This window comes from Gallinula chloropus (assembly GCF_964237585.1).
Source record: "Gallinula chloropus genome assembly, chromosome: 19".
Classification (NCBI taxonomy): Eukaryota; Metazoa; Chordata; class Aves; order Gruiformes; family Rallidae; genus Gallinula; species Gallinula chloropus.
In genome coordinates this window covers 9,949,512-9,977,332 of record NC_140104.1, presented here as the reverse complement: position 1 = coordinate 9,977,332, position 27,821 = coordinate 9,949,512, and the positions used below count along the sequence as shown (strand labels likewise).

General features: G+C 47.8%; 1 protein-coding gene across 1 annotated transcript; it reads left to right on the top strand.

The window, feature by feature from the left end:
- Positions 1 to 135: 135 nt before the first annotated feature.
- On the top strand, positions 136 to 18,798 carry WSCD1 (WSC domain containing 1; the record flags this gene model as incomplete). The annotated part of the gene is made up of 8 exons (XM_084272928.1): positions 136 to 556; positions 3,816 to 3,930; positions 5,003 to 5,187; positions 8,023 to 8,144; positions 13,310 to 13,475; positions 14,866 to 15,030; positions 15,759 to 15,959; positions 17,677 to 18,798. The coding sequence occupies 8 exons, from the start codon at positions 136 to 138 to the stop codon at positions 18,027 to 18,029; spliced, it is 1,728 nt and encodes a 575-aa protein (XP_084129054.1). The 3' UTR covers positions 18,030 to 18,798.
- Between the last annotated feature and the right edge of the window lie 9,023 nt (positions 18,799 to 27,821).

Here is a 27,821-nt window from a genome sequence, read left to right as displayed (position 1 = left end):
CATCCAGAAGGAAGGCTTTTCATCAGGAGAAAGCACCGGAGTGATGGGCTGAACTTATGGGAGGAACCAGTTCCTGGCCAGGTGGAGATTCAGGGGCCTGTCGGGAGGCGTGAAGGGCCCGTGTTCAGTAAGGGCATGGCCAAAGCTTTCTTCAGGCTACAGAAGTTTCTCCGTCGGACCCAGTTTCTGCTCTTCTTCCTCACAGCAGCTTACCTGATGGCTGGCAGCCTCCTGCTGCTACAGCGGACCCGCCTGGTTCTCCAGCAAGGTTCGCGTGGGGCCTCCGCTAATCAGGCCCTGCCGGATGGGATAGCTGGGGTCGGGATCCTCGACCCCCGGATGCTGCAAAACCCCCGGGCCGGCCCCAGGCTGCTGGTGGGCATGGATGCAATGCAGGAGCCGGCCCTGGACCAGCAGCACAGCCCGCGGTGGCTCATGTCCCGCAACTCGGAGCTCAGGCAGCTGCGACGAAGGTGGTTTCACAGGTTCATCAGCGATCAGGAGCCCATACAAACAGTGGGGTTTAAAGCCATGAAGCCCACGGATGAACACACAGGTAAGGGATGTGCCCCTGCCCCGTTTTCTGGCACGCACGTAAACTGCACCTCTCCTAGGACCGTCCTGGGCAGAGACTGGTGAGCCATAAAGTGTCCCTGCAGACACCTTCCTCCTGGCCCACCACCACTCTCAAAGTGGCTCTTGAGCCTATGCATAGACCAAAGCAGGGTCCTGATCTCCCTGGTCATGCTGAGCTGTACATTCCACCAAAAAGTGGTCTTCTTAATTGAACAGAAGCCCAGACAGTGAAATATGCTTCCCTAATTTAAATTATTCTCTCTTCAAGCAGGCAGAGATGAACACTGTTTAACTGATTTTCTCTCCGGGCACAGGAACACTTTAAAAAGTGGGGTTTATTACATTAACTACTCAAAACGCCACAATTACCCCCTGCTACGAAAGCTTTTCTAGCACATACTAAACTCTGCTATTGCAAGCACATTCACTGTTCCTGACCTCTGTGACCATCCCCGCACACCCACTGTCCTCACAGGGACAAGACATGGACCTTAGACTGCTCCCAAGCCAGAGACAGGTTCCTGGTGCTTGTTGTGTTTGCTGGGAGCTTCCAGCAGGTCAAGGGGAATTCGGCACAGGGTACAAAACCATGGTCTTTCCCAGCCTAACGGGAAGCTGTGCAGGTCTCTCAGAGGTGAGTTCACACCACTGTGAGCCTGATTCTGCTTGATAAATACGTGCACAGGCTGCTTTGGCTTCTTCAGTAGGAAAGCCTTTAAGGAACCTATCCAAAGCAAGCAAGGAGCAACCAGGATTCTGTAGACATTCACGTTTCCTGCATGGCTGTGTCCCCCCAGGGTCCCTGTCGCATCCCAGGCGAGCGTGGGATAGCACCACTCACCAGCCATGGGGAGGGGCACAAAGCTGGGTGCCCAGAGTGTTGGGTGCTCGCACTGTGCCATTTGCAACCCTCGATCTGTTGCCTTTCAGAAGCGCTGGCTGTTCTTGGAGAAAGGAACTGGATCAGGGTGACTAGACACCACGTTATTAAACTGCTCTTTAGTTTGTTGGCTAAATTCCCCCAAACAAAGGGGCACCCTCTGCAAAACTCCCACAAAATGGGTGCCACCTCACAACTCCTACTGAGTGTTTTGTCAGAAAGGGGAACAGAAAGGTGACAGTGACGGAGGATGGAGATGAGTTACACAGCGTGAGTCAGGCAGGCAGTAACTGCTGCAGGTACTCTGGCAACACTGATAGTTTTGGTGGTTTCAGTGAAGTAAACCTGAGTCGCTGAACTCATTGAGGGCCCTGGAGCCCTTTGGCTCTTCCCCAGTCCTGACTGTGTGAAGACATCATGCCCAGCTCTACCTTCACACACTGAGGATGCCCAGGCCTTGCACTCATATCAATTAAAAATGCAGCTACCTCTGTAGAGCATGTTATCCTCCCCACTTTCAGTAGACCTACAAGCTCATCATTTCATTGCGGATCCCTTCCAAGGCACAGCAAACTCCTCTGTGGTCATAATGCCTGCGGAAGTGCCTTGCCCCACATTGCTGTACCATGGAGGCTGCCAACTTGTCAGTGCCACCCTAATAACACCAGTGCCTCCCAATGCAGCACAGCATGGCCACTCATGCACTGGGACTGCCAGCCAGCGCTCAGCAAGTGCCCGGGGCAGACCCTCAGCCCCATGCAGAAGCCATGGCATCTGCTCCCGCATGCTGCAAACTCCCCCTGCCTTGTTCTGTGCCCACCCAGGATCTTGCAGCCCTGGGTGAGAAAACTCCTTTTCCCCTCCACATCTGCTCAGAAGGGGCAGGGACCACACCTCCTCCTGCCAGGGAGACTGGCAGAGCCTGTCACTGCAACCAGTGCAAATGGATTTGTCAGGGGAGAGGGAAGAGCTTTCTGTTCCCAGCGCTCCAGCAGATGAGGCGCTTCCCTGGACCGCGTCCACCACCGCACAGGGGTCACAGGGACGGGATCGCTGACGCGATGTGACGTGCAGCTCCAACCACGGAGCCTCTCCGTGACTCATTCACAGGAGGATGTGAATGAGACGCTGCTGTCAGGCTGGCAGCAGCACGGGAGGGATGCAGGGAGGAGGGCGGACACTGCCTGTGCAGGCTGGGTTGCCCGTGCCTCCCCATGCCGATGCTTTGGCCCTGCATGCAGAGTTGGATTCAGACCGGTAGCAGCAGCAGCAAAGTGCCCAAATCAAGTCTCTGGTAAAACACAGAACATCCTCGTTGCAGGTGTGGGACTCCCAGCTCATTAACAGCGTGCTGTGGGTGTATATTCACAGCTTGTGAATTTTCTAATTGCATGTTTGCAAATTACCAGTGTGCAGGTCTGTGCAGCTACTGTTGTGTTTGTAACATTTCACTGTTTGATTTATCACTCCTGGTTCCAAAAATGGTTGGAGTGGCTTGAACTACTTCTTCTGTATTATTTTACTGCTAATATAATGCTTTTTTGTGTTATCATCTCAATACTGCTACTTCTAAAATTAAATTTCCTTTTTCCTCCATATTTTAATGATAGACCATACTTATATATACACAAATACTGCATAACAGTGGCATCCACATCATCCTTCCAATCGTACATTAAAAAATGGGCTGAATTTTTATAGCATTTTGTTCACGACAACAAAAAAGAGGCTTTACATAAGTATCTCTCTTAGACTGCATCCCATCCTTCATACACTAAGTAAAGCAAGATGTCTTTTAAGAGACTCATTTGCACTGGAGAGAAAGAGACAGTTCAATGCGATAGCGAGACAGTGCTGCCTAGTTAAGACTGAAGTTATCTTTCCATCATAGCTTTAATGCAGCTCTATGTACCCAAACAAAATTGATTTTCTTAATATTTCTCTTGCACTATATCATGATCAACTAGAGATTTACATGAAAACATGGCAGAAATCCAACAAGACTTGTATCATTTGGAAGACTACCTTCTCCTCCAGAAATGTGCCATGCTTTGTCACCAGAGGGAGGGCACTGAGCAGGGAGCTGTGGCTCCAGGTCAGTCGCAGACTCTGGGTCTGCAAAGGCTGGGCAAGGGGAAAATCCAATTTCCCTTCTCATCACATTGGACTTCTGAGCTTACCCTCCAATAGCACAGACAAAGGGCTGGTACCAGCGCTGCTGAGCAGTGTGGGCAGAAGCCCAGACAGGTTCTGACTTGATCAGATGCAACTTGTGGCACTGGACCACTGCTGGATCTTTTCCCCTCTCCCTGTCTCCATCCCACATGCATTGCCTAACTCTGGTCTTGCACACACACAGGCACCTACATGGGATGCTTCAGCGATGACTCGAGGGAGAGGACCCTGAAGGGAGCTGTATTTTATGACTTAAGGAAAATGACCGTATCTCACTGTCAGGAAGCTTGTGCTGAGAGGTGAGTGGCAGTTTCTCACTGCAAGTTTTCTCTCTCCTGACAATGAATGGAGCTGAATTTGAAATGGGAGAAGCATGCATACATTAAACATACAGCATCTGTGAAAATGGTGATTATCTCATACCTTCAGGCATGGTGTAGCTCTGCTGCCTTGCTTAAAGTAGCCTATTTCACTGCTGCCTATTCTCTTTATTACAATATGGCTACTTACTATACATTGTTTGTTGTCCTGGTCAAAAATTACTGTTCTGTTAGAAAGCTTTTGTTAGATACTGTTAGGTATTGACTTCTGGCCCAAATCTTTGATCTAAAATATTTTAAATAAAAAAACCCCTAAACAACAAACTAGCACTCCCCAAAACAGGAGATAGGAAGACGGACAGGTGTGAGGTAAGGAGCAGGGTCGCTCCCAGGCACAGCTCCTGTGACATTTGCTTCACTTGGTCCACAGTGCTCACGGAGCCCAGCACCTTAGGGCTGCCCGAACTGTAGCTCAAGCTCTTCTTGCTGGTTTTTGGACCTTCACCCCAGCACAGTCCCCTGTAGACACTTGGAGATGCTCCAGACAGCATCCCTGGGGTGTCCCTCTCTGACAGACAGGCTGTGGAGGACACGGAGCCAGGCTGGATCCAACACTACATGCCAGTTAACAGAACCTCTGAAAGGAGCTTTTCTTCTTGGTCGCTCTAAGCCACCCTAAGGACAAACCTGAGGCAGCTCTGGTTGGGGCAGCATCACCCCCAGCAGCGAGGCTGCCATGCCCACAACACTGAGGGGGCAAAGGCCCAGCCCTGCTCCTGTGAGAGCAGCACAAACACATCTCTGCAGCTGGAGATGGGGCTGTTGCTCAGACACCCACAGTGGACGCAAAGCCTGACTCGCCTTCCTGAGGACCGCCTGGGTGAGGCTGGCCATGCAGGGCAGCCTCTGACCACTGCTACCCACCTCAGAGAGACTCTGCTGGTCCCCATGACTGGCTGCGTCTCTGAGCAGGGCAGAAGTGCTCCCCCATGGTGGGGACAGGCACAGAGGAGGTGCCAGTACCAACAGCACCTGGTTTTGTTTCCCACAGGGCTTACGCCTACGCGGGCCTGGCCTACGGAGCCGAGTGCTACTGCGGGAACAAGCTCCCGGCGACCGCCTCAAAGCCTGAGGAGTGCAACAGCGAGTGCAAGGGGGAGAAGGGCTCCGTCTGCGGCGGGGTGAACCGGCTCTCTGTGTACAGGGTGGAGGAGCTGCGGGCAGGAGTGCGGCGACGTAAGTGTGCGCGCAACAGAGAGGCGGCTGCTCTCCTGCGGGGATGCTGCCATGGCTGGGCTGAGCATGTAGGCTGTCCCCGCTGCTCCTCTCGCTCCGTTGGTCACCAGAGCTTGAAACAGCAAAGGCCAAAGGTGCCCATGGGGCACAGTGTCCATTCGCTGCTGATCTGGTCCCCAGCCCCTTCCGCAAAATAACAGTGCTGCCTTGCAGCAGTGAGACTTCCCTGGCACGGCTGCCACCGGGCTGCCACACAGGCAGTTAGTGTCACTGGGGAAGAAACAAGTACAACAACTGCAACCGCAGCAGAATTCCAGCTGAGAAACTACTCCCTTTTGCATCCATTGTGGAGGCACAGATCCACGTGTATTTAAGCAGCAACCTTGGAAGCAGGTGCCATACAACAGGAGGGTGGGAAAGCACTCGCATCAATGCCACCCTCAGCTCAGAAATGATCCTAGATAAAATAAGTACTATGGGACAGCAGCAGGAGAGGTAAGTGGAGGCCAGAGACAGGGGCAAACCACAGAGTTTTTGCTCTTCCAAGGGCTTCTGCTCTACTGGCAGTTGGGATTTTTGTTTCATCTTTAGATGACGCCACTTACTCTGCTTGTCATTCAGTTAGCACCCACAGCAGACACAGGAGATAAACCTTTGGGCCAACACAAAGCACATGAAATATCTAAACAGCAGAGCTGTCTTTACTTTTGGCAAGCTCACAAGACCTTACAGATGTTATTTGCTGAGAAGAAGCTCCAAGACCTTAGGTTGTGCCAGTATTGATGGTACTTCATTTCTTCTTAAAGACAAGTCAAGGTTTGTACAATAATCCACCCAGCTGCATATAAATTATATATCAAAGGTACATAGACCTAAATTGCTAATGTCAGGCTGACAGGCACATTGGCAGGTTTCCCAGGACGTGCATCACTGTTTAAATCTTCAGCATAAAATATATATACATATTTCACAGGAAAAGGCGGCTATTTTTTTTCTTAAGTATTAATGAATTAGTCATCAAATTAGTCTAGCCTGGAGCTAGATTTGTGTTTTGTTTGCCCTTAGTAATACCTGATATTTGACTGTTTGAAGAATCCCACTGACACAAGCTAGCTGAGGGGCCAACAGAAGTATTAATCACGATGAACAAGTGTATTGGAAAGTAACTCTGAGGCTATAATGGCATCTGTGATTTACGCTGTGCACTACAGAGAACAGACCTCACATAAGGCTTCTCCCTATGCAGAGCGGATCTAATGGCATTCCCATTTAAACCTTCCCAGACACAGAGTTGGCTGGGTCCCCCCCAGCTATTGCAGCCCAGTGATCCCTGAGGCACAGGGATCTTCCCTTCTCTTCGGGGTGGGATCCATCCATCCATCCTTCCCCTGGAAGTAGTCAGATGTTCTCTGTGAGCCCCGCTCCCTGCTGAGTGCCGGAGTGGGCAGTTCAAGCTTTCTGCCTGACCACCTGAGACAACTCTAAACATGTTCATAAACGTTTTGTTTCAGGATTTCAATATTGGTGTGAGATTTAGTAGGCAGTCTTTCAAAAGCATCCTGAGATTGCCAAGTGCTGTCCCAGGGATGCTCCTGTTTCCCCCAGACATGCATCAAGTTCTGTCATGGCACACCTCCTGAGTGATCCCAGAGATATAGCACTGCTTCTAGCTACTGGCTGGAACGTTATCTAAGAACAGTGTTTAATCAGCTTCTCCTTAGATTGCTCTTGGCTCATGCTGGAGAGTCTGGGAAATGCACACAGAATCAATTTTTTCCCCTCAAAACTGCCCTGCATCTCTCCTGCCACCCAACACATTCCCTACCCCAGTTCTGGTCAGTATTGAGGTGCCTGCAGGTGCGGCCCAGGACTCAGACCCAAATTCATTCCCAAGTCCACCTTTCCCCCTCCTGAGTCATGCCAGACAAATTCTGTTGAGAGCATGGAGCAATGCAGTAAAAGCTTTGTGAAGCCTGCAAGATCTCCCACTTCCAGAAGCACCACACACGGGCAGAGGTTTCTCTCCTCTAGCCAGCCACACAGCGTTACTCTCCTCCTTACCATCCACCTGTCTGTGCCAACGCACAGCCTCCCCTGGGACAGAGTTCCCAGGACAGTTTTGGCTCTCAAGCAGGAGGGGGAATTGCATTGCTGTTCCTAAAGCATTTGGACCAAATCCTGCCTTTGGCCATAGCGATACAAGAAAACAGAGCAATTCCTCCAAGCTCTGCAGCATTTATGCAGGAGCAGATGAGCTCAGAGGCTGATGCTAAAGACTCAAAGAAAGCTGCTCTCCCTAAGAGCCCACAAAAGCCTCGTGTAGCTTTCGAAGGCTGCAGCAAAGTCCCTTGGCCTGAAAAGAAAGCAAGTGGGAAGAGGAGGGGGATAGCTCAGCAGCCGAGCCGACGCAGGGGAAGGTGGGTCCCAGTGGGAGCTTTCAGCATGCGTTTAAATCCCTCTCCCTCTCTGGTGCTGATCACGGGAAGCTTTGTAGATTTTTACCGGGGCTTTTAAGTCTTTCAGGGGAAAGCATGTCTTCAAAAGAAACCGGGACTTGCAAACAATAGCAATGCCCTCCACTGGCGGAATTTAATTTGAACTCTTTGCTGCAGCCCTGCTTTGGGTGGTTAGTACAAAGCTAGAGGCGTGTGCTCCTTTCAATACCACAGCATTTGCAACACACTTTTCTAGTGTATTTCTCTTATTTCTACAGCATTTAGAACATAAAGTTTATTTTATTATTTTCAGCATCTGAACCTAATATTGTTCTTTGTGAAAAGGCAGGATACTACGGACATTGTTTTCTCAAGAGAAACCTATTTCATATCCCTGCAGGGAGGAATGTTATCTATCGAGGATGTTTTAGAGCTCCAGAAAATTTAACAGACACCTTTCCAGCCTCTTTGATACAGCCCAATTTGACGGTGGAGATGTGCTCTGAATTTTGCTCCAAGAAAGTAAGAACAGTTCTCATTTCACATCCTTTCTTTTTTGTTTTAAATTTTAACCTACTAAGGGACCAGCAGCGATTAGTGCCTTAGAAGCTTGAATTTGTATGTGAGTTTCTAAAGGATAAAACTCAGTAAACACCCAGTGATGCTTGTGGTCCAGGCACTCTCAAGCAGGGAAGGTGGGAGGGTAAAGCCATCAGCAATGCCACTAAACGTGATGCACAGAAAAGCCATTCCAAGTGACATGTATCGACTGTGAGGAAATCGATACCATTTCTGTGTCACAGTCAAACCAAGCCCAGAGCCAGCTCTGACCCTGGGGGAGGTCTGGCAGCTGTGGCTCTCGGGGAGACACGCTGCTAGAGGGTGGGTGTAGGCTGGTAGCACCCAAAACGGGGCTCTAGTGCCCTCCAGGGAGCTGGTCCCCAGTCGGGTCTGGGAAGCCGTGTGTGGGAAGGGCAGGCAGAAGTGATCTTCAGCACCCCTCACTTCATGCATCCCAGGTGCTCCACTCCAAGGCAGGCACTGCTGTAGTGAACAGGGATGTAATGCCAAGGTATCCACTCACTATTTTTACACCAGTATCTAACTGTTGGCTAGAAATGTTATAAATCATAAATACATATAAAAAGAAAAGAATCTGCCAGAGAAGAGAATTCCCAAATAAGCACCCTGAAAGCAGGCAGCCTTTCCTGGTACTTTACACAAATGCGTCTCCTCACCAGAAGAACTGACACTACTCTCACTGTAACCTATATAATTTAAATCTAATTTATTTCCATTTAAGATGGAATCATTGTAGAACTTCCTGATGATATTCAAGGCTACAAGAAAGCAATGAATAAGGTCAGTCATGTGCTCACTGGCTTTTGGACAGAAGGTGAGAAGGGACATGCTAACACCTGCTGTCCTTGTGCACACTCCTGGCCTGAAGCATCACCTTTGCGCATCCCCCATGCTGATCACAGAGTAAGGCCATGGATTTAAGAACTGAAGGAGTTTGACTTTGATGGACTCAGGAGGGAACAACTGGCCCAGGGCCACCTCTGCTTTAATGGCTATTGCTGCAGCTGGTTCCCTTCCTCCCCACTCCGATGGGGCTTTTTCCTTTGTACAGAGGAGGGTTCACTGTGTGGTCACATTTAGCCTGCAGCCACACTCAGCTTCATGCACCAAATTGAACATTCAATTACTTTGTCTTCTGGCATCACAAAATTGATTAAAACTATTAAGGCATGAACAACAAATCGGAATTACTAGGTAGAGTGGGAAAGCTCTGCCCAGTCAACATACACTCTATACCAGCTCATCATCGTTTTAAGAATGCACCAAGGAATTAGCCCTGTGCAGCCCGTGCAGTGAGTCACCCAGACACCCTGTATATAGTACAGGGTAGAAACATGCTTACCAACACACCCTCTTGCCCTCGATGCATTTAAACGTTCAGTAAAGCAGCACATTGCGTGCGATTCTTCCTGAGCTCTGCCATTAATCTGTTGGTTAATGGAGGGGAAAAAAAAAAAAATCTCAAGCTTTCTGTGGCAATTTACCCACATGTAACATCATTTTATTAATATTTACTGATGAAGTGCACTTAATGATTGTGCCTGCATCTGGGAGAATGGTATGAAACATCTGGAGAAGCTGTTTTCAGCTGTGCTCAAACACGAGGTCAGTGTCTCTAAGCACAGTCATGGCACACTGGGGTTTTTTAGGAGATTGCTTTTCTAAATAAGTGGGTTTGCAGAAGTGCAGTTTCTGGAAGGTTTTCTGGCCACATGGCCAAAAAGCAGAAGCATCTAAAGTGACAGGTGGGTGAGAAGGATATGAAGAAAACCACAACCAAGAGGTACCATGTTAGTGAGACATTCGAACAGGACTAGGACAGGGGAGAGCAGCAGGATAGAGGAAACTCTCCACAAGAGCAGCCAGTGCCTTTCCAAAGAGTCAACACCTGATGAAGCTTGTACAAGAAAACCATCAGCAGCCCAGATATTCTCGAGGATTATCTAAGCAGACTCCTGCACAGATGGCATGGAGAGGGCTGCAGAAGTGTTAACATTAAGAGGAAAGGTTCTGAAGGAAGGTAAGAGAAGGGTTGGTACCTCTCTTATTTATTTCTTCCTGGAAAGAATCTGGAAAATTTTACACCAAGCCTTGAGGAGAGAACCTCAGTAACTCAGTGCATCCCAAAGCCATGCCAGCAAGTTTGTGTGCTTGAGCATTACCAGTTCTAAGGTGTCTTTATGCGGCAACATACAGCAAACTTCTGATTTCAAAACCAGACCTGCTGTTTTGAGTTCCAGATGTAGCTACATGCTGTTACATGCCCAGAAACAAAAGACTTCCAGGATTTTGATCCAGACCTCGTTGTGAATTCATACACAGTGTTTCCATAGCTTCATTTGGATATTTTTTAAGACAGTAAAGACAGTAAGTAGGCCAGAACTCAACTGATGCAGATAACCACAGCCTGGCTAACTTTATGTCAGCAATGGGCAAGGGGCACTGTAAGTCAGGGTCACAGCGGGTGTAGCTGTGGAGGGAGGAACTGTCAGATCACAGCATCAGACAAGATGGAATCTTTATGCAAGGGCATGATTTGCTTTGGGGTATTTTTTCTTTGCTCTTAGCGTATCCAGTTCAGTGAAGACTTGAAGAATTACGTTTAGGTTTGTTGCAAAATGAACATGTTGATTTTTAAATAACCCAAACATTTTTACTTGGGAGAGAAATCTCCTTCCATGGTTAGCCCTCCATCTCTTACTCTTTCTGGTAGCCTGAGAAAGAAAACCCCAAACTTCAAACTGCATCAGATAGGAGAATTAGTACAGAAGTCGAAAAGAATTTAAACAGAGTAATCAGAGGAGAACCAGATAAGCGTATTTTTGTTCTATTCATAATTCTTAATCTGGATGCAATCTAATTAAAAAAATAAATCAGCGACTGAATCATCACATCGTCTGTGTTACTATGGAAGAATGACTGCTTCCCTTCAGACTTTTAAATATCGGTTGAGGCTTCACCTAGCTAATCATTATGCAAATAGTGCCATTGACATCAACTCTCAGGGAGTTACCGCTCGCAGATGGACACCTGAGCCTGTCCTGGCATGTGCTCAGTCCAGAAAAAGCTTATGGTGCAGATCCCAGCACGACTCCCACACCACTGTCATGATTCCTCAGACACACAGCCTGCTCCCTCCTCTCCCTCCAAGTGCTCGCTGCCAAGCAGCAGGAAGGCCGCATAGGCAGGGGTCAGCCCAGCCCTTCACTGTTACCACAACCACAGCCAGCAGCTGCAGAACAGCAGCACCCCATCCACCAGCACCCCTGCAGCCGCCCGGGCACAGAGGAGCGCTCGCTTCGGCCTCTTCACACCTCCAGCCTTCCAGGGAGGTCAGTCGCTTGCAAGCGCCACTTGGCATGAGGGGCAAGGCCCATATCTATTCCGAGCTGTGTTTGAGGGCCATGCACTCACTAGTTTCTCAAACTGAGGAACACCGCTTCATCGTAAAGGGAAAATTCCTGTTTGCAGGCAGAGACAGAACTGTTTTGCCCTTGCATCAAATCTGTAAATAGTTTTTGACAATGTCATATCTCATTCGCTAAGCAAATGTTGGCTGTTTGGGCACAGATGGCACATGTGTTGTATTTGACTCCTTATCAGAGGATGAACACGTGGGGAAGAGTAAGAGATAAGCTGCTCAGCAGTCCTGTCACGAACTCCCAGGCTCCAAAAGACTTTTAAAAGGCAGAAAGTGCTGAAGCGGAATAGGTAGGATTGAACACTCTGCACCCAAATAACCCCCAAGCTTCCTTTGGCCATCCTGCTGCTGTGCTGGGCCTGCCCTGCACGCCAGCACATCCCCGGGTGCCGAGCCAGCTGCGGGGGCACTGCAGAACCCCTGTCCTCCCAGGAAACAGGAGAAAAAAATTCACTTTAGGGCCCATTTCAGCACAGCAGTAAGCATGCTTTTCCTGCTGAGCTTCTAAGCAACTGCTGATTTCCTCAGCAAATAATTAGCACACGATTTGCTCAAACTTCTTTCGATTCTCATCGGTATCAGCAGAGCAACCCAACCCCAGGCTCTGCTACCACACAGCAGCGCTGCCTCGCAGCCTGTGGCCTCTTCTGGGTCAGGCTGGTACCAAAACCTGAATTATCTTTCACCAGATCCACTGAAATGTCTTACAGACAGAAGCGTTTCTTGGGAATTATATCCTCACAATGAAATCGACCTATAGCTCTGCTGCAGTTGCATGCTGGCAGGGGTCAGCCTGGATCTCACGCACCTCACAGCAAGGTAGCACTAAGCAAGAAGCACCTGTGCCAGGGGATGGACCCCCATGCTGGCAGGGCTGGGGCTCATGCCTGGGCAGAGCTGTGCATGCCCTGAGCTCACCCCAGCAGCACCAGGCAGGGCTGAGGCTGCATTCGGCACTGCAGGTCTGCCTCTGCAGTCCCTCTGAATACATCTGCCAAAAATTACTTGGGATCCTGTTTCTAAATGTTTTTTCCAGACTGTATGTGACAGCTTCCAAGCCCTCTGTCAGCCCCCCCCCATACACGTTCATTTTTTCCAAGCTGGGAAGGAGTCACACTAAGATGTAGACTTCTAAGGCTCAACTTTCTGCTTTTTAAACACGATTAAATCAGTTGATGGGTCTAAATTACCTTCTTCCCTTAATTCTTTAAGTTTAAGGGCAGGTTTCCTCTACACAAACACTCTGGAAAAATAAACTGAATAAGGAAAACCTCCTGACAGCTGACTCATCAGCTTGGGACAATCAAAGGGAAGTTGACGAGACGATCCAGTTCAAAATACTCATTTGGGGTCAAATAAGAAATTTCCCCCCACTGATGTTTAAGAGGTGAAATTACATATTGCGTGCTGCAGGAATGTCATAGTAGGAATAATGGAAAAAACCACAAATATTGCAAATTTTCCAGCTTTATGAGGTTTGTGTCTGAAATCCACTTGTTCAGAAATTGCCATGTGAGAGACAGTAGTAGGATAAGAAGCATGAGCTTTACCCTGATATATCAAACACTGCTTTGATCTTGACAGTGGCCTTGAGAAGATTTATTTTTCTTTGTGTAGCAGCAGCATTCCCCTCAGGCTGTCGATGCCGTGGCATTTACACACTGATCTATTTTCTCTTCCGTAGGAGTTTCCCTTGGCAGTCATCCGAGGGCAGGAGTGTTACTGCGGCTACCCCACCGGCCGCTTCTCGCTGCACGACAGCGCGGATGGGCTGCTCTGCACCAGGACGCACAACGCCAGCGGCACTGCTGAGGGAAAATACTGCCTGGTCTATCAGACACCGGTGCAAGGTATGAGCTCCAGCCTCATCGGGCCAGGGTCAGAGCCACCGCTGCTGGAAATAGCCCCTGCACCCCTCTTGCAGTGGGTAAAAGCATCCAGCTCACAGCAGCCTGAGCCACAGCGGCTGGCATCACAGCACAGGCAGGAATTTAGGAAATAGCCTTATCTGGATCTCCCCCTTGCAATCACTCTCAAATATGTGGCTTTGCATTCTCTCAGGAAACAGCACAACCTCCTCCCACCCTGGAAAGATAGGATGATTTTGCAGATGGAGAAGAGGCAAAACAGCCCAGGAAGGTGTACCCCGAGCCATGCAGCACCCTGAGCAGCTGGGAACAAGGACCCCATACTCTGCATCATGTCCTGCTCCTTAAACCCACACCCAGCCTCCATGGCAGCTCTGCAGACTCTTAATTGTGCTCTAGCCATCTCCCTCTGAAATACTCATCTGCATACAAGTTTCAAATCCAGAAAATAAAGCAGAGTCAGGCTCCCATCCAGTAAGCCACCCAGGTGGCTCTGGCAGCTTTACCAAGCTCTGTGCAAATCATTGTGTGGGTGAAAGTTCTCACAAGCTTAAAAATTAAAAAAGTGTTTTTAGGGATTGGTACTGGGCTTGTTTTTCTCCAACACCCCTTTTTCCCCTCCTCCATCTCTCAGTTGAGGCAGACTGCAAAGATCATGCGAGAGGAACACTTGTTTTCATGACATCACTAGTACTTCCCATGTTTCTGGGGATCAGAAGCAGTGGAAGACAGCCTCCTCTGGCCTGTGCTGGTACTTTCTAGCCACAGCTTCATCCAGAGGCTGCTATGAAGAATAAAGAGAGTAATTTCTGTTTTATTTCCTGGCTTCTTTTTGAATCATTACAGAGGCTCAAGATTGGTTCTCATCCTATCCTTGCTTTTATTGGCCCACTAAGAAATCAGGTTAGGATTTACAAAAGCCCCACGGGAGACAAGTGCGACGTGGGCTCAGCGCTGCCTTGGAGAAGGACAGCCTGGAGTTTTGACAGAACGCCACTCCTGGCAGTAGGAGGGGTTCTCCTGGTTATAAAACTCGCAATTTCCAGGTGTAACAGCACATTTAGGGTTTCACTGAAGAGCCAACCTGCCAGGCAAATAGTTGTTAACAAACGGGCACCCAGGGGCTTTTATCACAACTTGCTGGCAAGTACAATGGTTTGCAGCAGCCTAACACAAAGCCAGAAGAAACTCTTTGAGGATAATCTTCATGGCTGAATTAGTTTTGGGGAGTAGCTGCCTCACAACTGGACTCAAATTGATATCCTATATTCGTAAGAGAGAGAAGAAAAGCAATAAACACTATAATCACGAGCTGTCAGTGGCATTATTAAAAAGCCATGCTGCTGACAATGAATCTCTTCTGTACTTGCAGACACCCGCTGCACGGACAGGAAATTCTTAACCACCAAATCCAAAGTGTTCGTTGCTTTGTCGAGCTTTCCTGGCGCTGGGAACACGTGGGCTCGCCATTTGATAGAGCATGCCACAGGATACTACACGGGAAGCTATTACTTCGATGGAGCCCTTTACAACAAAGGTACCGTATCCAGAGGGATGGGATACACAAGCCCCTCTGAGGCACGATGCTTCCTTACCCTTGGCATCCTGCTTGGAGCCAGGAAAGGCTATCACCATCAGTGTGTTTGGTGAAATTTAAGGCCATGAGTGAGCGGTTCAGGCGGTGCTGGCAGCAGGGACTGCTCCCAGTGCTGGGGCAGCTGCATTCAAAGACAGCAGCCAGGCTCTCGACCTGCAAAGTCTGCCTGCTGCCAGTGCTAGTGCTGCCGTGCACACACATGTGTGCAGCTCCCATCCAGAAAAACTGACTAAAACCAGCTGACTAAACCCCTAAGACCCTTCAGTAGCACAGGAAACATGAAGCTTAAGTTTTTAAGTGTTACTAATTATTCAGGGAAGCCAGTATCCCAAGGGCACACCAGACTTAGCAAGCATCAAGCAGTGACCCTGTGAAGAACAGCCCTGCTGCAGCACAGCGCCCCAGTCATCCTCAGCAGGGGAAAGCCTGGCTCCCTGTGTCCAGGGCTCCGCCAGCGACCAGTGTGGAGCACACACAAGGACAGGTTCCCAACCAAGCAAAGTCAGTAAGCCTTGCAGGTCAGCATCAGGCCAGGAATAAAATCCAGCCCTGGTCCCAGGTCCTGGTTTAACTGACTGGTATTTCCACAGCAGTTTGACACCCCTGTAGGAAATGGAGTGTGAAAAGGCACAGGAGGGAAAAGCCAACAATCCTGTCTTGTAAAACAGGTTTTAAAGGAGAAAAAGACCACTGGAGAAGTAGAAGGACCATCTGTGTGAAAACACATGAGAGCGGCAAGACAGAGATCGAGATGTTTGACTCTGCGATCCTGTTGATAAGGAACCCGTACAAGTCGCTGATGGCCGAGTTCAACAGGAAATACGCCGGGCACCTGGGCTACGCCACCGACCGCAACTGGAAGAGCAAAGGTAATGCAGGGCCCCACACGGGCTGGGGGTGCTCGTTGCTGTGTTGGACACCATTTGAAACCTATCTTCTCAGCATGCCAGGGAGGGGGTGACACATGGGGACCCAAACGACCACTGCAAACAAATTCTGTGGGACTTGAGTCCTGCCACAGCTGAGATCCATCCCGATAGCACTCAGACCTGCACTTTGGGAGTGGTTGTGGTCTTGCTGCACATCCCCATTGCAGAGAGGAGGGTAGTGTAGCAACACTGCTGTCAGGCAGAGAAGACCTGTCCAGGTACAACACCCCTGCGTACAGCCCATTTGCCAGGCTATGTCAGGTGAAGAAAATTTGCCCCTACAGCATGTAATAACCGTGAGAAATCTAATTTAAGATTTGGAGGATTCAATGGAGCGTGACATTTCCTGAAGGAAATTTTACAGCACCGCACAGGTTCTACTGCACTGCAGATAAATAAGGATAATAGCAGTAAGGGGACCTGAGAGTCCCTGTTCCCCTGGGCGCACAGAAAGGCTTCTGACATGTCACACACTTGGCTGGCAAGCTGGATGGTATGACCACAGCCACCGCACCGCACACGCTGCTGCACCCCACAGCAGAGGAGGGATTTGGCTCGTGCTTCTCCCCATGCATGTTGCAGGCATCACAGCACGCAGCACAGGGCTGGGGGGAAAGGGGGGGAAAGCATCCTCTGTCACAGCAGATTTCTTTCCCAAGTTCACGATCAGCTTTCATCAGTCACAACTCAAGACCTATTCATCAAAAAGCTGGCAAAATAGCCCTCAGAAAAAAGAAAGAGTCTGGGGGGAATGGCTTTCCTGTATTGCAAGCTACGAGCTGTTACATTTCAGCCACAAATGCTCTTTGTCCATCCCAAAAGCTTCACCTAGGACTGTCCTGACCCTTAGAAAATTAAATTATTGCAGACAGCAAATAGAGAACAAGGTGTCATTAAAGGCCAAGGCAGAGGTGGGAAAATAATCCAGTAAATTATGTCCTGGTGACCCTGGCAGGTGACAATCCCTCACACATGCCAGGAACAGAAGAATCTTCCCTGTAAATCCCATTTCCTTATCCCATCTCCCTGTAAGCAGGCTGGTAGGCATGCAGAAAGATAGGTTGTTTGGCAGACCTGGAAGTCAGGAACAACTTGGGCTCCAGCCAAGATCACTGTCTTGATGCTGCATTTACATAATAAAATAGTCAATACATTGCTATATAAATATTATTTGTTTACATAGGTATTAAAAAATAAACCTCTCAGTCTACATTTGAAATGGAGGTAAGAGGGTAGGAAAACCACAGAAGTGAAGCAATTTGCCTGAAGTTACATGGCAAAGCTTTGCTTAAGCCATGGCCCATGTGACCCCTGCTGCCTTCCCTGCTCACACCCCTTCCCGCATCCAGCCAGCCCCTTCCCTGGGCACTCCTGCTGCCCCCAGCCCCTGCCCAGCACACATGTGGCTGGTGCGTGCAGAGCCGGCTCTGACAAGCAGTTGGGGTGACTGGGGGCAGCAGGGCTGAGCATCCCATCCCTGTGCTAGGAGCTGCCATAGCCTAGCAGCAAGCCACATGTGCTGCTCCAGCATGTTGTCCCTGTGACATCAGGCCCTGCCCTGCCATGCCAGCCTTGCTGCACAAGCCAGCACATGGGGAACAGTTGGAAGGCAGCATGGCTAATGGTGTCTCTCTGTCCTGGCTTTGTGGTCCTCCAGACTGGCCCGATTTCGTGAACAGCTACGCATCCTGGTGGGCATCCCACGTCCTGGACTGGCTGAAGTATGGGAAGCGCCTGCTTGTCATCCACTATGAGGACTTGAAGCAGAGTCTCATCCCTAAGCTGAGGGAAATGGTGGAGTTCCTGAATATGACAGTGACAGAGGACCGGCTACTCTGTGTGGAGAACAACAGGGATGGGAATTTCAAGCGGTCTGGTGCTAAGCAAAAGGATTTTGAGCCATTCACCCAAGAAATGAAAGATCTTATCAACAGATACATCCTGACAGTGGACGAAGCCCTGAGGGGAAGAAACTTCACAGGGCTGCCCAGAGAGTACGTGCCAAGATGATAGCCTGGTAACACTCTTCTGTGTTTAAAAATAAGATAATTTTTTTCTTAAAAAAAACAAAAAAGAGACCAGAGCTTTATAGCAGTTCAAGCAAAGAGACTTGTGGAGTCTGCTGAGCTGTGCAGATTCTCTCCGCTCTTGGGTGTTCTTCAGGGCACCAAGCGTTTCAGAAAGCAAGCTGTGAAGGATGGAAATTGGGTTATAAACCAAGGCAAAAAGCTATTAGAGTCTACCTGCGCCAGCCCCTCCCTGCACAAGCAGCTCAGAACTTCAGTGGAGCATCCCCGCTTCCCCAGCGGACATCCTGCCTTGTCCCACTGCTGCTTGGTGTTCACAGCAGCAGATGCAGACAGAGAGGGAGGGGAAAAGAATGAAATCCTAACAGCCAACAACAACTGTCATCTGTGCATTGAAGAAAATCAGTTGCTTTCTTCTCAATATAGCCCGACGAGTTCCTGCTCCGGGGTTTGCTGGCCAGGTCCCCTGCCACAGTGGTGCAAGGGGAGAAAAGCCCCAGCTGGGCAAAGGTGCCCTGGATGCCGAGTGGGAGATGCTTCAGGACTGACCTCAGGCTTGGGAGCAGCACGGCCCTGGGCCACACGCACTCGGCAGGGAGGCGGGCAGCTCCCTGGGGTTTGCTCCCTCCTGTGCTGGGCCATGTGTGCGCTGTGGAGGATGCAGGGGCAGCCTCGTGGTGCTGCCTGTGGGGCAGCTTGGAGGTGGCCAAACCACGCAGCCCGAGGGGTCCCCTGCTACAAGATGCTTTTGTTCACGTGAAATAAAGGATTCCTTAAAAACTCAAGTGAAAATACTAGTTTTAATAAAACAAGAAGTTTATATAAAGGGAGCTGGACTTCCTCTGTGTATCATTGACCCTTTAAAAAAATGCAGGACATTGAGCAGACTTCGGCCTGAGTCTCTCCCTGTTTGCCCTCCACCTCTGCTTCTCTTTGTGCTCAGGACACCCCCACAGGCAGAAACCTTGCTGCCAAGCTCTCGAGCCCTCATCTCTGCTCCCCAATTCCTCCCCCAGCAACAAAGGCCCAGGGACCATAGGGTAGCTGTGCAGGGTTGCAGTTGAGCCGGTTCACAAGGGTTTTGGTATTCTCTTCACAAGTCTCTGCTAGCCTGAGAAACCACAGTGTTGTGCGAGGCATGAAGCAACCACCACAGACAGTATATAAACACACAGGTACAGAAACACAGAGGGGAGAAACACACAGGAATAGAAACTTACGCATGAAGTGGGTAAATTAGGATGGCAGAAGGCAGGACTACCATCATCTTTACTGTGACTTAGTAAAGAGCAGATCCTTTTCTAAACCAGGCATTAGAAAGCCTCTAAGGTCCCTCTGCGCACCAGCTGCTGTTGATGCATGGGGCTCGTGGCCCAGGCTACACGAGGTGCACAACTGCTTCACAGAAAGAAGCTGCTCTCATCCTCATGGGATCATGTGCATGAGACCACAGACCAGAACTCGGGTCTGACACAGAACAGCAAGGTTACGAGAACAACATGTTATTATTTTGCCATTCTAGCCTAGTATAGCTTCGTAGGATCTGGTTTTTGTCTCTTTCCTCTCCTGGAAAGTCACCTCCCTCTGACCACAGAAGACTTCTAGCAAGTTAAGACCCACAGAATTGCCTCAGGTAGCTGTATTTGTCCCATCTTCCCTAGAACTGGGTTTAGAGATTGCTCATCCTTCCCACCCTCCACAGGGTTATCACTGAATCGAGACTATCCCAATGTAACAGCCCATTTGAGACACTCATTGCAAGGTGCCCAGGTAAATGTCTCCATGTATCCAGGCAGGAAAAGCAATGGTCAGAGTCCAAAACTGCCACCTGGACTGAGCGCAGAAAAGCTCTGCAGAAGCAGACTGTTACATCCAGCACAGATTTTGGACCAAATTTTCCTGAGACTCTTCTGTTTCATGCCAGGTCAGGGAGTGACACGAGCAATAAATCTACTAAAATCAGCCAAATTAAGTTGCATTTGGGACTGTGACACAGTAGAAGTCTATTGGCAAATGTTAGGTTTTATTGAATTATTTCTCCCCCTGCATCCATTTTAATGAAATGCAGGGGCAGATGAAGAAAATGACTAAAAAACCAAACCCAAGCAATTTCCCTGCAAGGGAGGTTTTCCTACACTCAACAAGTTCTATGCTTATCACACTGAGCTTTAATTAAACAGGATGTTTTAGTCAAAAAAAATAAGCTATCATGCTGTTAAAAGCCATGTTGATGTTCACTCCACATACATTTTCCTTCTAATTTTGAATTCAATAGCAGCATATTAGAAATGGAAACATGCATGCAATTCCCTCAAGCTTTTGGCTTTCTTCAGGAAGTCAAGGCTATGATGAGTCATCAGCAGGCAACTAGAAAGAGCAGAGATGCCACATTTGAAAAAGGAGCAGAGTTTAACTCTTGAATTCTTCAAAACAAACAACTGTCCCAGTTAACAAGTAGGAATCCTGACTCCCTGTTAAATAGCAGCTACATTTTGTCCTGCTGCACATATCTGCACTGAGGTTACCCTGACCACTCTCCTGCTGACCCAAGAGCTCAAAACAACCTCCAGCCACACAACCAAGTTTGACTGGATTTTCTCTTGCAGACAGAAGCTGCCCCCAGTTTGTATTTCTCCCCTCCTTCCAGAACAGCCGCTGCCAGGACCTACAGGGTAAAGCGCCTGCAGACCACCCCCTCCACCACCATGTCCCTGCAAGCTGAGTGAGGCCCATGGTGTCAAAGAGTGCTCCAATAGCTTGAGCAACCAGGCTCTTCCATCACGTGCCCGAAGTCGACAGGCAGCAGTGGCGCAGGCCGCCATGCTCCCTGCAAACCAGGCCGAACACGAAACCACCACCTGGGCCTAAGCTCACTGCAGACACACACCGTAACAGCACAACACCAAAACCAAGGCTTGCCAGACTTGGCCTGAAGACAGAACAACGAGCCCCTCTGTCCCATCAAGGCTGAGGTCCTGGAAAACTTTTAACACACATATGGGAGACAACCAATGGAGACTGGGTTGGCGTCTCAATTCGTGATCTGCTTATTCCTCAAGTGTGCTCCCTCTCTTCTGTGGTGGAGGGGGTGGAATTAAAAAAGGAGGCAAACCTTACTGGGAACAGAGGACATAATAGGAGAGGGAATGGTTTTGCTTCCTGGAAACCAGCCGCAAAATGAAGTGTTTAAAGCAACACTAATAAAGCACGAACGTCACCACCAGCCTTCGTGTGCAATTCAGCCATTCTGTCCTGCTTTATTAATTTTCCATTAAACTCATTTCTCCTAAAACCTATTATTCACTGCTAAGACCAAGCTACTACTCTACTACAGCAACATTAACCTCCATAAAATAATTAAAGGATGGATTATCAGCGTGAGACCTTACGTGTCACCTCTCTGGAACCTAATGTGTCTTTCAATGGCCCAGAATATAATGAGATGTTCAAATATAGAAAGTTGAGTTACTGCTTTTCTCAGTTGTGACATTTATTCAGCCAGAAAGATCCAACTTCTCCACTGCATTACTTATAATTTACTTTTGACCCTGGGTAGTTGAGAGTAATCTTTAAAGGAAGCTATCCCTTTGAATCTCCTTTTTATATTAACATTTAATTACTCTAACAAATTTCCAGATGTACAAATTATAATGGACTGTAAATCAGCTCTTACCCTTTGAACCACAACATCTCGTAGGAAGGCATTTTTTAGCTTGCTTCATACTCAGACCAGCACCCATATCTATCTCAGCATTTGTTCTGCTCCTTACAGCATCTATTTATTTCCAATTAATGGTTCTTGGAAGTTTTTCCTGTCACAACACTCAGCTTCAATCTGCTGGGCTCTCAAGAAGCACCATTATGTAATGCCAGCTTTGTTACACATACAGCAACTCACACACATGCTCAAGAAAATGCAAGCACCGTACTAGAAGGTACATCATTTCGACACGTGGGGGCACGGGCATCGTTAATAGGCAGGCATTTTGGACCAAGCCATCTGTAAGAGCAGCAAAGAGAAGGATGGCTGTTCTCAGCCACATGAAACGGTGTCAAGCACTCCCATAAATGAAGAGATGAGATTAAAGTGCATTATTAAAATGAAATGTTTTATGCAATAGTTAAGATAGCGTGATGGGCCCCAAGATTTTAAAATGAAATCCATTCTAATTAATGCTATCTCATTTCATCAGGCTGGTCTTCACCCTCACCCTGCCCTTTACCGCAGAGCTGTACCTCTTCCCTGTGGTTGGGGACCAGCTGAGGAATGGTGGACCACAGCCTCCAGTTTGGCTCCTGAGGGTACTAGAAGGGACTTCTCTGAGGTTGGAGGCTCACAAAAGCCTTCACCAGAGCTCCTCTGGGTTCTGCCCCTGCAAGGGATAACTGTCTGTCCACCTGGTTATTGCTCTGCCCATCTGCAGCGCTGAACGTAACACGCTGAGGTTTGCGGGCTGGAGATGCTACAGAACCATGAGCTCTTACAGTTATGAACAGGAGAATCATTTTCTCTCATGGACCATAGTGGAGAGATCTTTCAAGGTCAGTTCTGCATCAGTGGGGTGGGTCAGAAGAAATACTGCGTAGCTGGAGCACCTCCTGCAGATACGCACTGACTGGATTACAAGCAATTATCATAAAACCACTACAGAGGCAGAACAAATGATCATAGCCTTTCGTTTTTTTTAAGATATGTCGAAAGTCTGCATTAACCTATAATGCTTCTAAAATAAAGCACTTAACACTGCCTTAGCAAAATTACACAGCTCGTTTCGTAGGAGAAAATTCACGTCACAATGGATAAAAATACAGATAGGGAAATGATTTAAAGGAAACACCTTGCTAATGACAAGAACATTTCTTTGACGAGTAGGGTTATAAAGGAGCAGTCTGAAGTAAAACTGCATCCTTCATGAAGCATCAAATACGCTGGAAAATAAACCAAATCTTCCATGCTGACTTAGCCTATTAAAATGATGTTCTGGAAAATTGCTCAATGCGCGTTAGCACGGGCACGTGTGACCACACGGGCAGATGGTCCCACGTCCTTTGTGGAGGGACCAGGAGGCTCAGCCCTGCTTTGAGCTATGCAGGGTCGGGACCTCCAGCCCACATTCCCAGCCGGGCTCCATTGGCCCCACGCTGGGGCAGGCTCAGCTCGGCAGCACCGCACGGGCACCCACCACCCTGGTGGAGTGGTTCTTATTCAAAGACTGCACAGAACATTTGTTTTCTTAGAAACTGTATTTCGTCCGCAGTCACTCATTTAAATGGATTCCACTGTGCCTGGTTTATGCCTCTCTCCATTCCAGCAGAGACTAAATTAAGCTTTGAAGTTTAGAGAGAAATCCCAATGGCATAAGACTTCAATGCTATTTCCCGAATCCTGGGGAATTAAAGAAAGGGGGAGAGTAAGAGAAAAGAAACCACTCTTCTCTTTTATTGTTTTCTACAGCTTGATCCTGAAATGACTGACTTTGAAAATAACCTTAGTGTCTGACTTTATGCATTATTCATATACACTAAAACACGGAAATATAGTTTTCAAAGGTTAAAATAAAACTCCTTTCTTATACAGGTTATGACTATTTAATATTTTGACACAGCAATTTACATCATTAATATTCAACAGCAGATTGGGGGGGGGGGGGGGAAGTGACCCAAATGAGCACATACTTCTCCTCTCAGTACGGAGCATCGACACATTGCCCAGAAAACTGGCAGGCTACAAATGTGCGTGAGGTTTTCCAGAAAGGAGGGAAGAATTAAGCATTTTAATTTTGCATAAAACTCTGTAGCTGCCAGTTTGCCATTGACTAACTATGTAGTCTGTCAAACTGTCTATTTGCAAGGATTTTCCTGGCATAGTTAATAGTCTTCGGGGATCTAGTAGTACTATTATTTCCATTTTCAGGAATACTAATGACAATTTAGTTCCAATTAGTGTTTGTATTTGATTACTACAATATTAGGATGCATCTGGAGCATACCTAGTACACACTGGCCTGGATTAATGAAAGCCTGTCCTCCTACGTCACAGAACTTGCAACCTCCATCCGCCCTCCCTCCTAAGCCCACCATCCCCGTAGTAGCTCATGCAGCAGAAAGCACCTCGGAGCATCAACAGCGCAGCACATGCCAGAGGAGGAGGCTTCTGTGAAGGTACTCACCTGTAATCACCTCAGCTCGAGGAGTTTACAGTGAGATTACATTAAAATTAAGCCTGACTAATTTTCAAGTTCCAGTACAAGATGTAATGGACCTTTTCTAACCCATTTTGTCTGCAGCAGCTCGGTTCTCACCCGACACACTCACAAGACAAGCATGCAAAGCATGTGAAAGACAGCAGCAGCTTGCTCTTAAAACCTTCATGGTGTGTGAGGGAGAACACACAGAGAAGTGCTGAATGCAAGTCCCTGCTTTCAGCCACACACAAGCAAGCCAGGAGAAAGAGAGGAACAAAGTAATAAAGACAGGCTGCACAACTGGCCGAGTCCCTAACGGCCCTGGCGTGGATGCGGATGGAGCAATTCCCAGTGCCAGACAGCTGTGCAGTGGGAAAGTCATCAACAGCTCATGGAAACAAAAGTTGATTGCATCCTCAAATGTGACTGTAAGAAACAAAAGAAGAAAAACCCGTCAGGATAAATCAGCCCTCTTCACACCTTGAGATACCAAGACCTGCTCTAAACCCAAAATACCTCTGTGAACTCTGCGCTCTTTGGTCAGTACTAGAGATGTCATTGCTCCCCCCACAGCCACCACTAAATTTCCTTTTTGATGGGTGAATTGGGCCTGAGCTTCAAGCACACATTCATTTCTCCTAATGCTCATTCAGGAAGGAGACTAGAAGTTCTACCCATTGACAACTCTTTACCAGCCGTGAACAGGATTAATCCTAATTGCCAGGGACAGAAATCCTGTTAGGATCTCCAGTCCAGCAATTTGATAGCACAGGATATTCCCCCGGGCTTCCAGGTTATTATCTAGTGCTTTGTTTAGTCTCAGTTTTACGTTGATGCCCACAACTAGTACCTAAGCATCTCTACAGTTAATTACATTGCTAAGCAAGATCAATACGTCTCATGGGCTGCAATTCAGGGCATTTAAGCACATTGGGGGAGAGGCAAGGTACCAAATATTAGATGCTGACAAGAACATCCTCCTCTTGCTCTGTCAAAACCCACTTATGGAAAAAGGTCCCGTTCAAAGTGTCCCAAATTAAGAAAACTTAGAAAAAAAAAAAAAAAATAGAAAAACTGCAACTCCCAAAGCAGCACTCATCAACAAAGGTTTGGTTTAGCTCAGAGTACAGCAGCTTTGCAATTTTGGCTTATGGTTGCTTGTTTGTTATGAGATTGTCTTTCCATCTCTCATTTAAAACAGCAGCAATGGGAGAGAGTAAAGAGGGCAAACAAGCAGAAGTCCCAAGTTTCTTCTGCTCATATCCACAGAGGCGTTACAATTAAGTTCTGATCTTTTTTTAAAAGTACAGGTTTATTACAAATACTTATGCAACCTCCATCAACTCTGCATGTACAACAGGCACAGCAATATTCTCAATGTACTTTCTGCAATATTTGGCCAAGGATTGTAGCTGATGTTTTATTTGCTATTGACATAAATATATGGCCAGGCATATATATATATAAAAGAAGATGGGAACCATGCACTGATGTTCTCTGGAGTTGGGCAAGAAAGGTTCTTGGCTTATAGGATAACCATAACCCGGTGTCAGCATACCACTTTCAAGTTAAGAAAGCTAAACTGCCTCATTTTTTAATCACACCCTGCGAGATACACGCTAAGTGTAAATATAGCCAGGTTGGAAATTGCAACAGTATTAGCATATATGCAAAATACCTCTAATCAGAACCATGCAACGTGGAACTTCCAACACAACTTGTTTCTACCAACATTGCTATTTGCACTCAACTACATGCCAAAAATAACAGTAGGTCTGCATCAACAGTGCTGAGAAATAAGTTAAATAGCATCAGAACATAAAATTACACCAATTTTATCAGTACTAGACACATAATAAAACTTTAAAAAGAACAGAATGAAAAACGAGAGTGCCTTTTATTTAACTAATCCCAGAATTAATTAAAAAAAAGATTTGCTGTCAATTGTGAGCATCAACAAATGAACACAACATTATTCTAATAATGGCTTACTACGTTATTTTTCTGCTAGAATGCAATATTGATTGGAAATCCTTGGGATGGAACAAATTGAATATTTGGGCAAATTTAACAACTGTTTACTTGCAAATGCAGATGCTGATTGTTTAATTTGCAGTGACTCTATAGGTAAATCCTGGATGCTGGGAAGCAGAGCCCAGTGCAGCAGCAGGTTTGAGTGGTCAGACCTGCAGGTAGGAAATCCCAGGCAGATTCTCTCTGTGCCAAGGTGCAACTCGGCCCGTCCTGTCCCACACCACACCATCTGCAACCATGTTCCACTGCACGGTGTTTTCAGCAATTATTCAGGTCTACAGACTCAAGTGTGCTGAAAAGCAGGGCTGGCACACAGGGCACAGCATCACACCAGCCCCCACCACGCTCAAGCACAGACACCTAAGCAGACCCCAGACCTCACTGTTTGCTCGCAGCTCTACCTCTCCCATCATGTGTTTAATGGCAGAGTCACAAGCAGCTCCCTACACACACATGCTGATCCACATGACGATGCTGAGCTGATACCAAAAACCCTTACAGGAAGAATCCCAATACCCAGAGGCTAGCTACCCTTCGCATGTGGCTACTGAATCCACTGCACCCTGGACTTCAGCCTCTGGATTCCACAGCAGAGGTCCCAGGGGTAAACACTTCTGATTGTCATTATTCAATAAAACACTTTTTAACCATCTTGCTGGGATTGGGGGAGGGGAGCAGGAGGGAAATCACATCCAGCAATAGAAAAAATTCCACTTGCTTCTCAGAGTGTGACATGAAACATCTCAGCCCTGACCCCAGAGAACTGTCCTTTGCCACACAGCACGATTCAGGCCACGTGTGTGTTTTGATCAGTATCACTAACAGCACAGAGCAGCTTTCCTGCTTCCACTGGGGTGGCTCCAGGTCTCAAAACACTCAGTGCACATATTTAAATTAGAAACAATAGCATGTACACGCTCTATAAATAATTTTCAGTGTGTCAGCAACAAGCAGGAAGCAGCTAAAGCCTCTGATAGTACCCGTGTTCAAATCACTCCAGCTTTCTTGGGGTTTAATCTCTGTTTTATTTACACTGATTTAAAATTTACTAATATTACCAAGCCTGATTGCAGACTTCAGATTAAACAATTCTCTGCAAGGTAGAAGGGGATGGAAATTAGCAGAACACCACCACCAAATACCAAATTGGCTTACTCTACACATGGCACACATAAAACACGTGTTTTGTTTCAAAGACACCACAAAGACCACAAGACTGGCTTCTTTTTGTCCCCACAAAAGACATCCTCCCAATTTCAACCTCAGTGCACAATGGGGATGGCAGCAGCACCGGAGCCCAGCTGCACAGGCAGCCAGAGCACTGGCTGTGCCGAAGCTGACGGGCTGGCTGGGACCAGGGGAGGCAGAGAGCACCAGCAACTATCTGCTCTGGCTCACCCCACACTGTCAGGTCTTTGATTGTAAAGGATAACATGGCAGAGGAGATTCAAGGAAAGGCGTTGAGAGGAGACAGGGTAAGGGTGCCACAGCATCTGCTTTGGAGTCATGGAAGAAAAGGTGTTAATAGGACCACATCCACCAAGCTTGATTCCCTT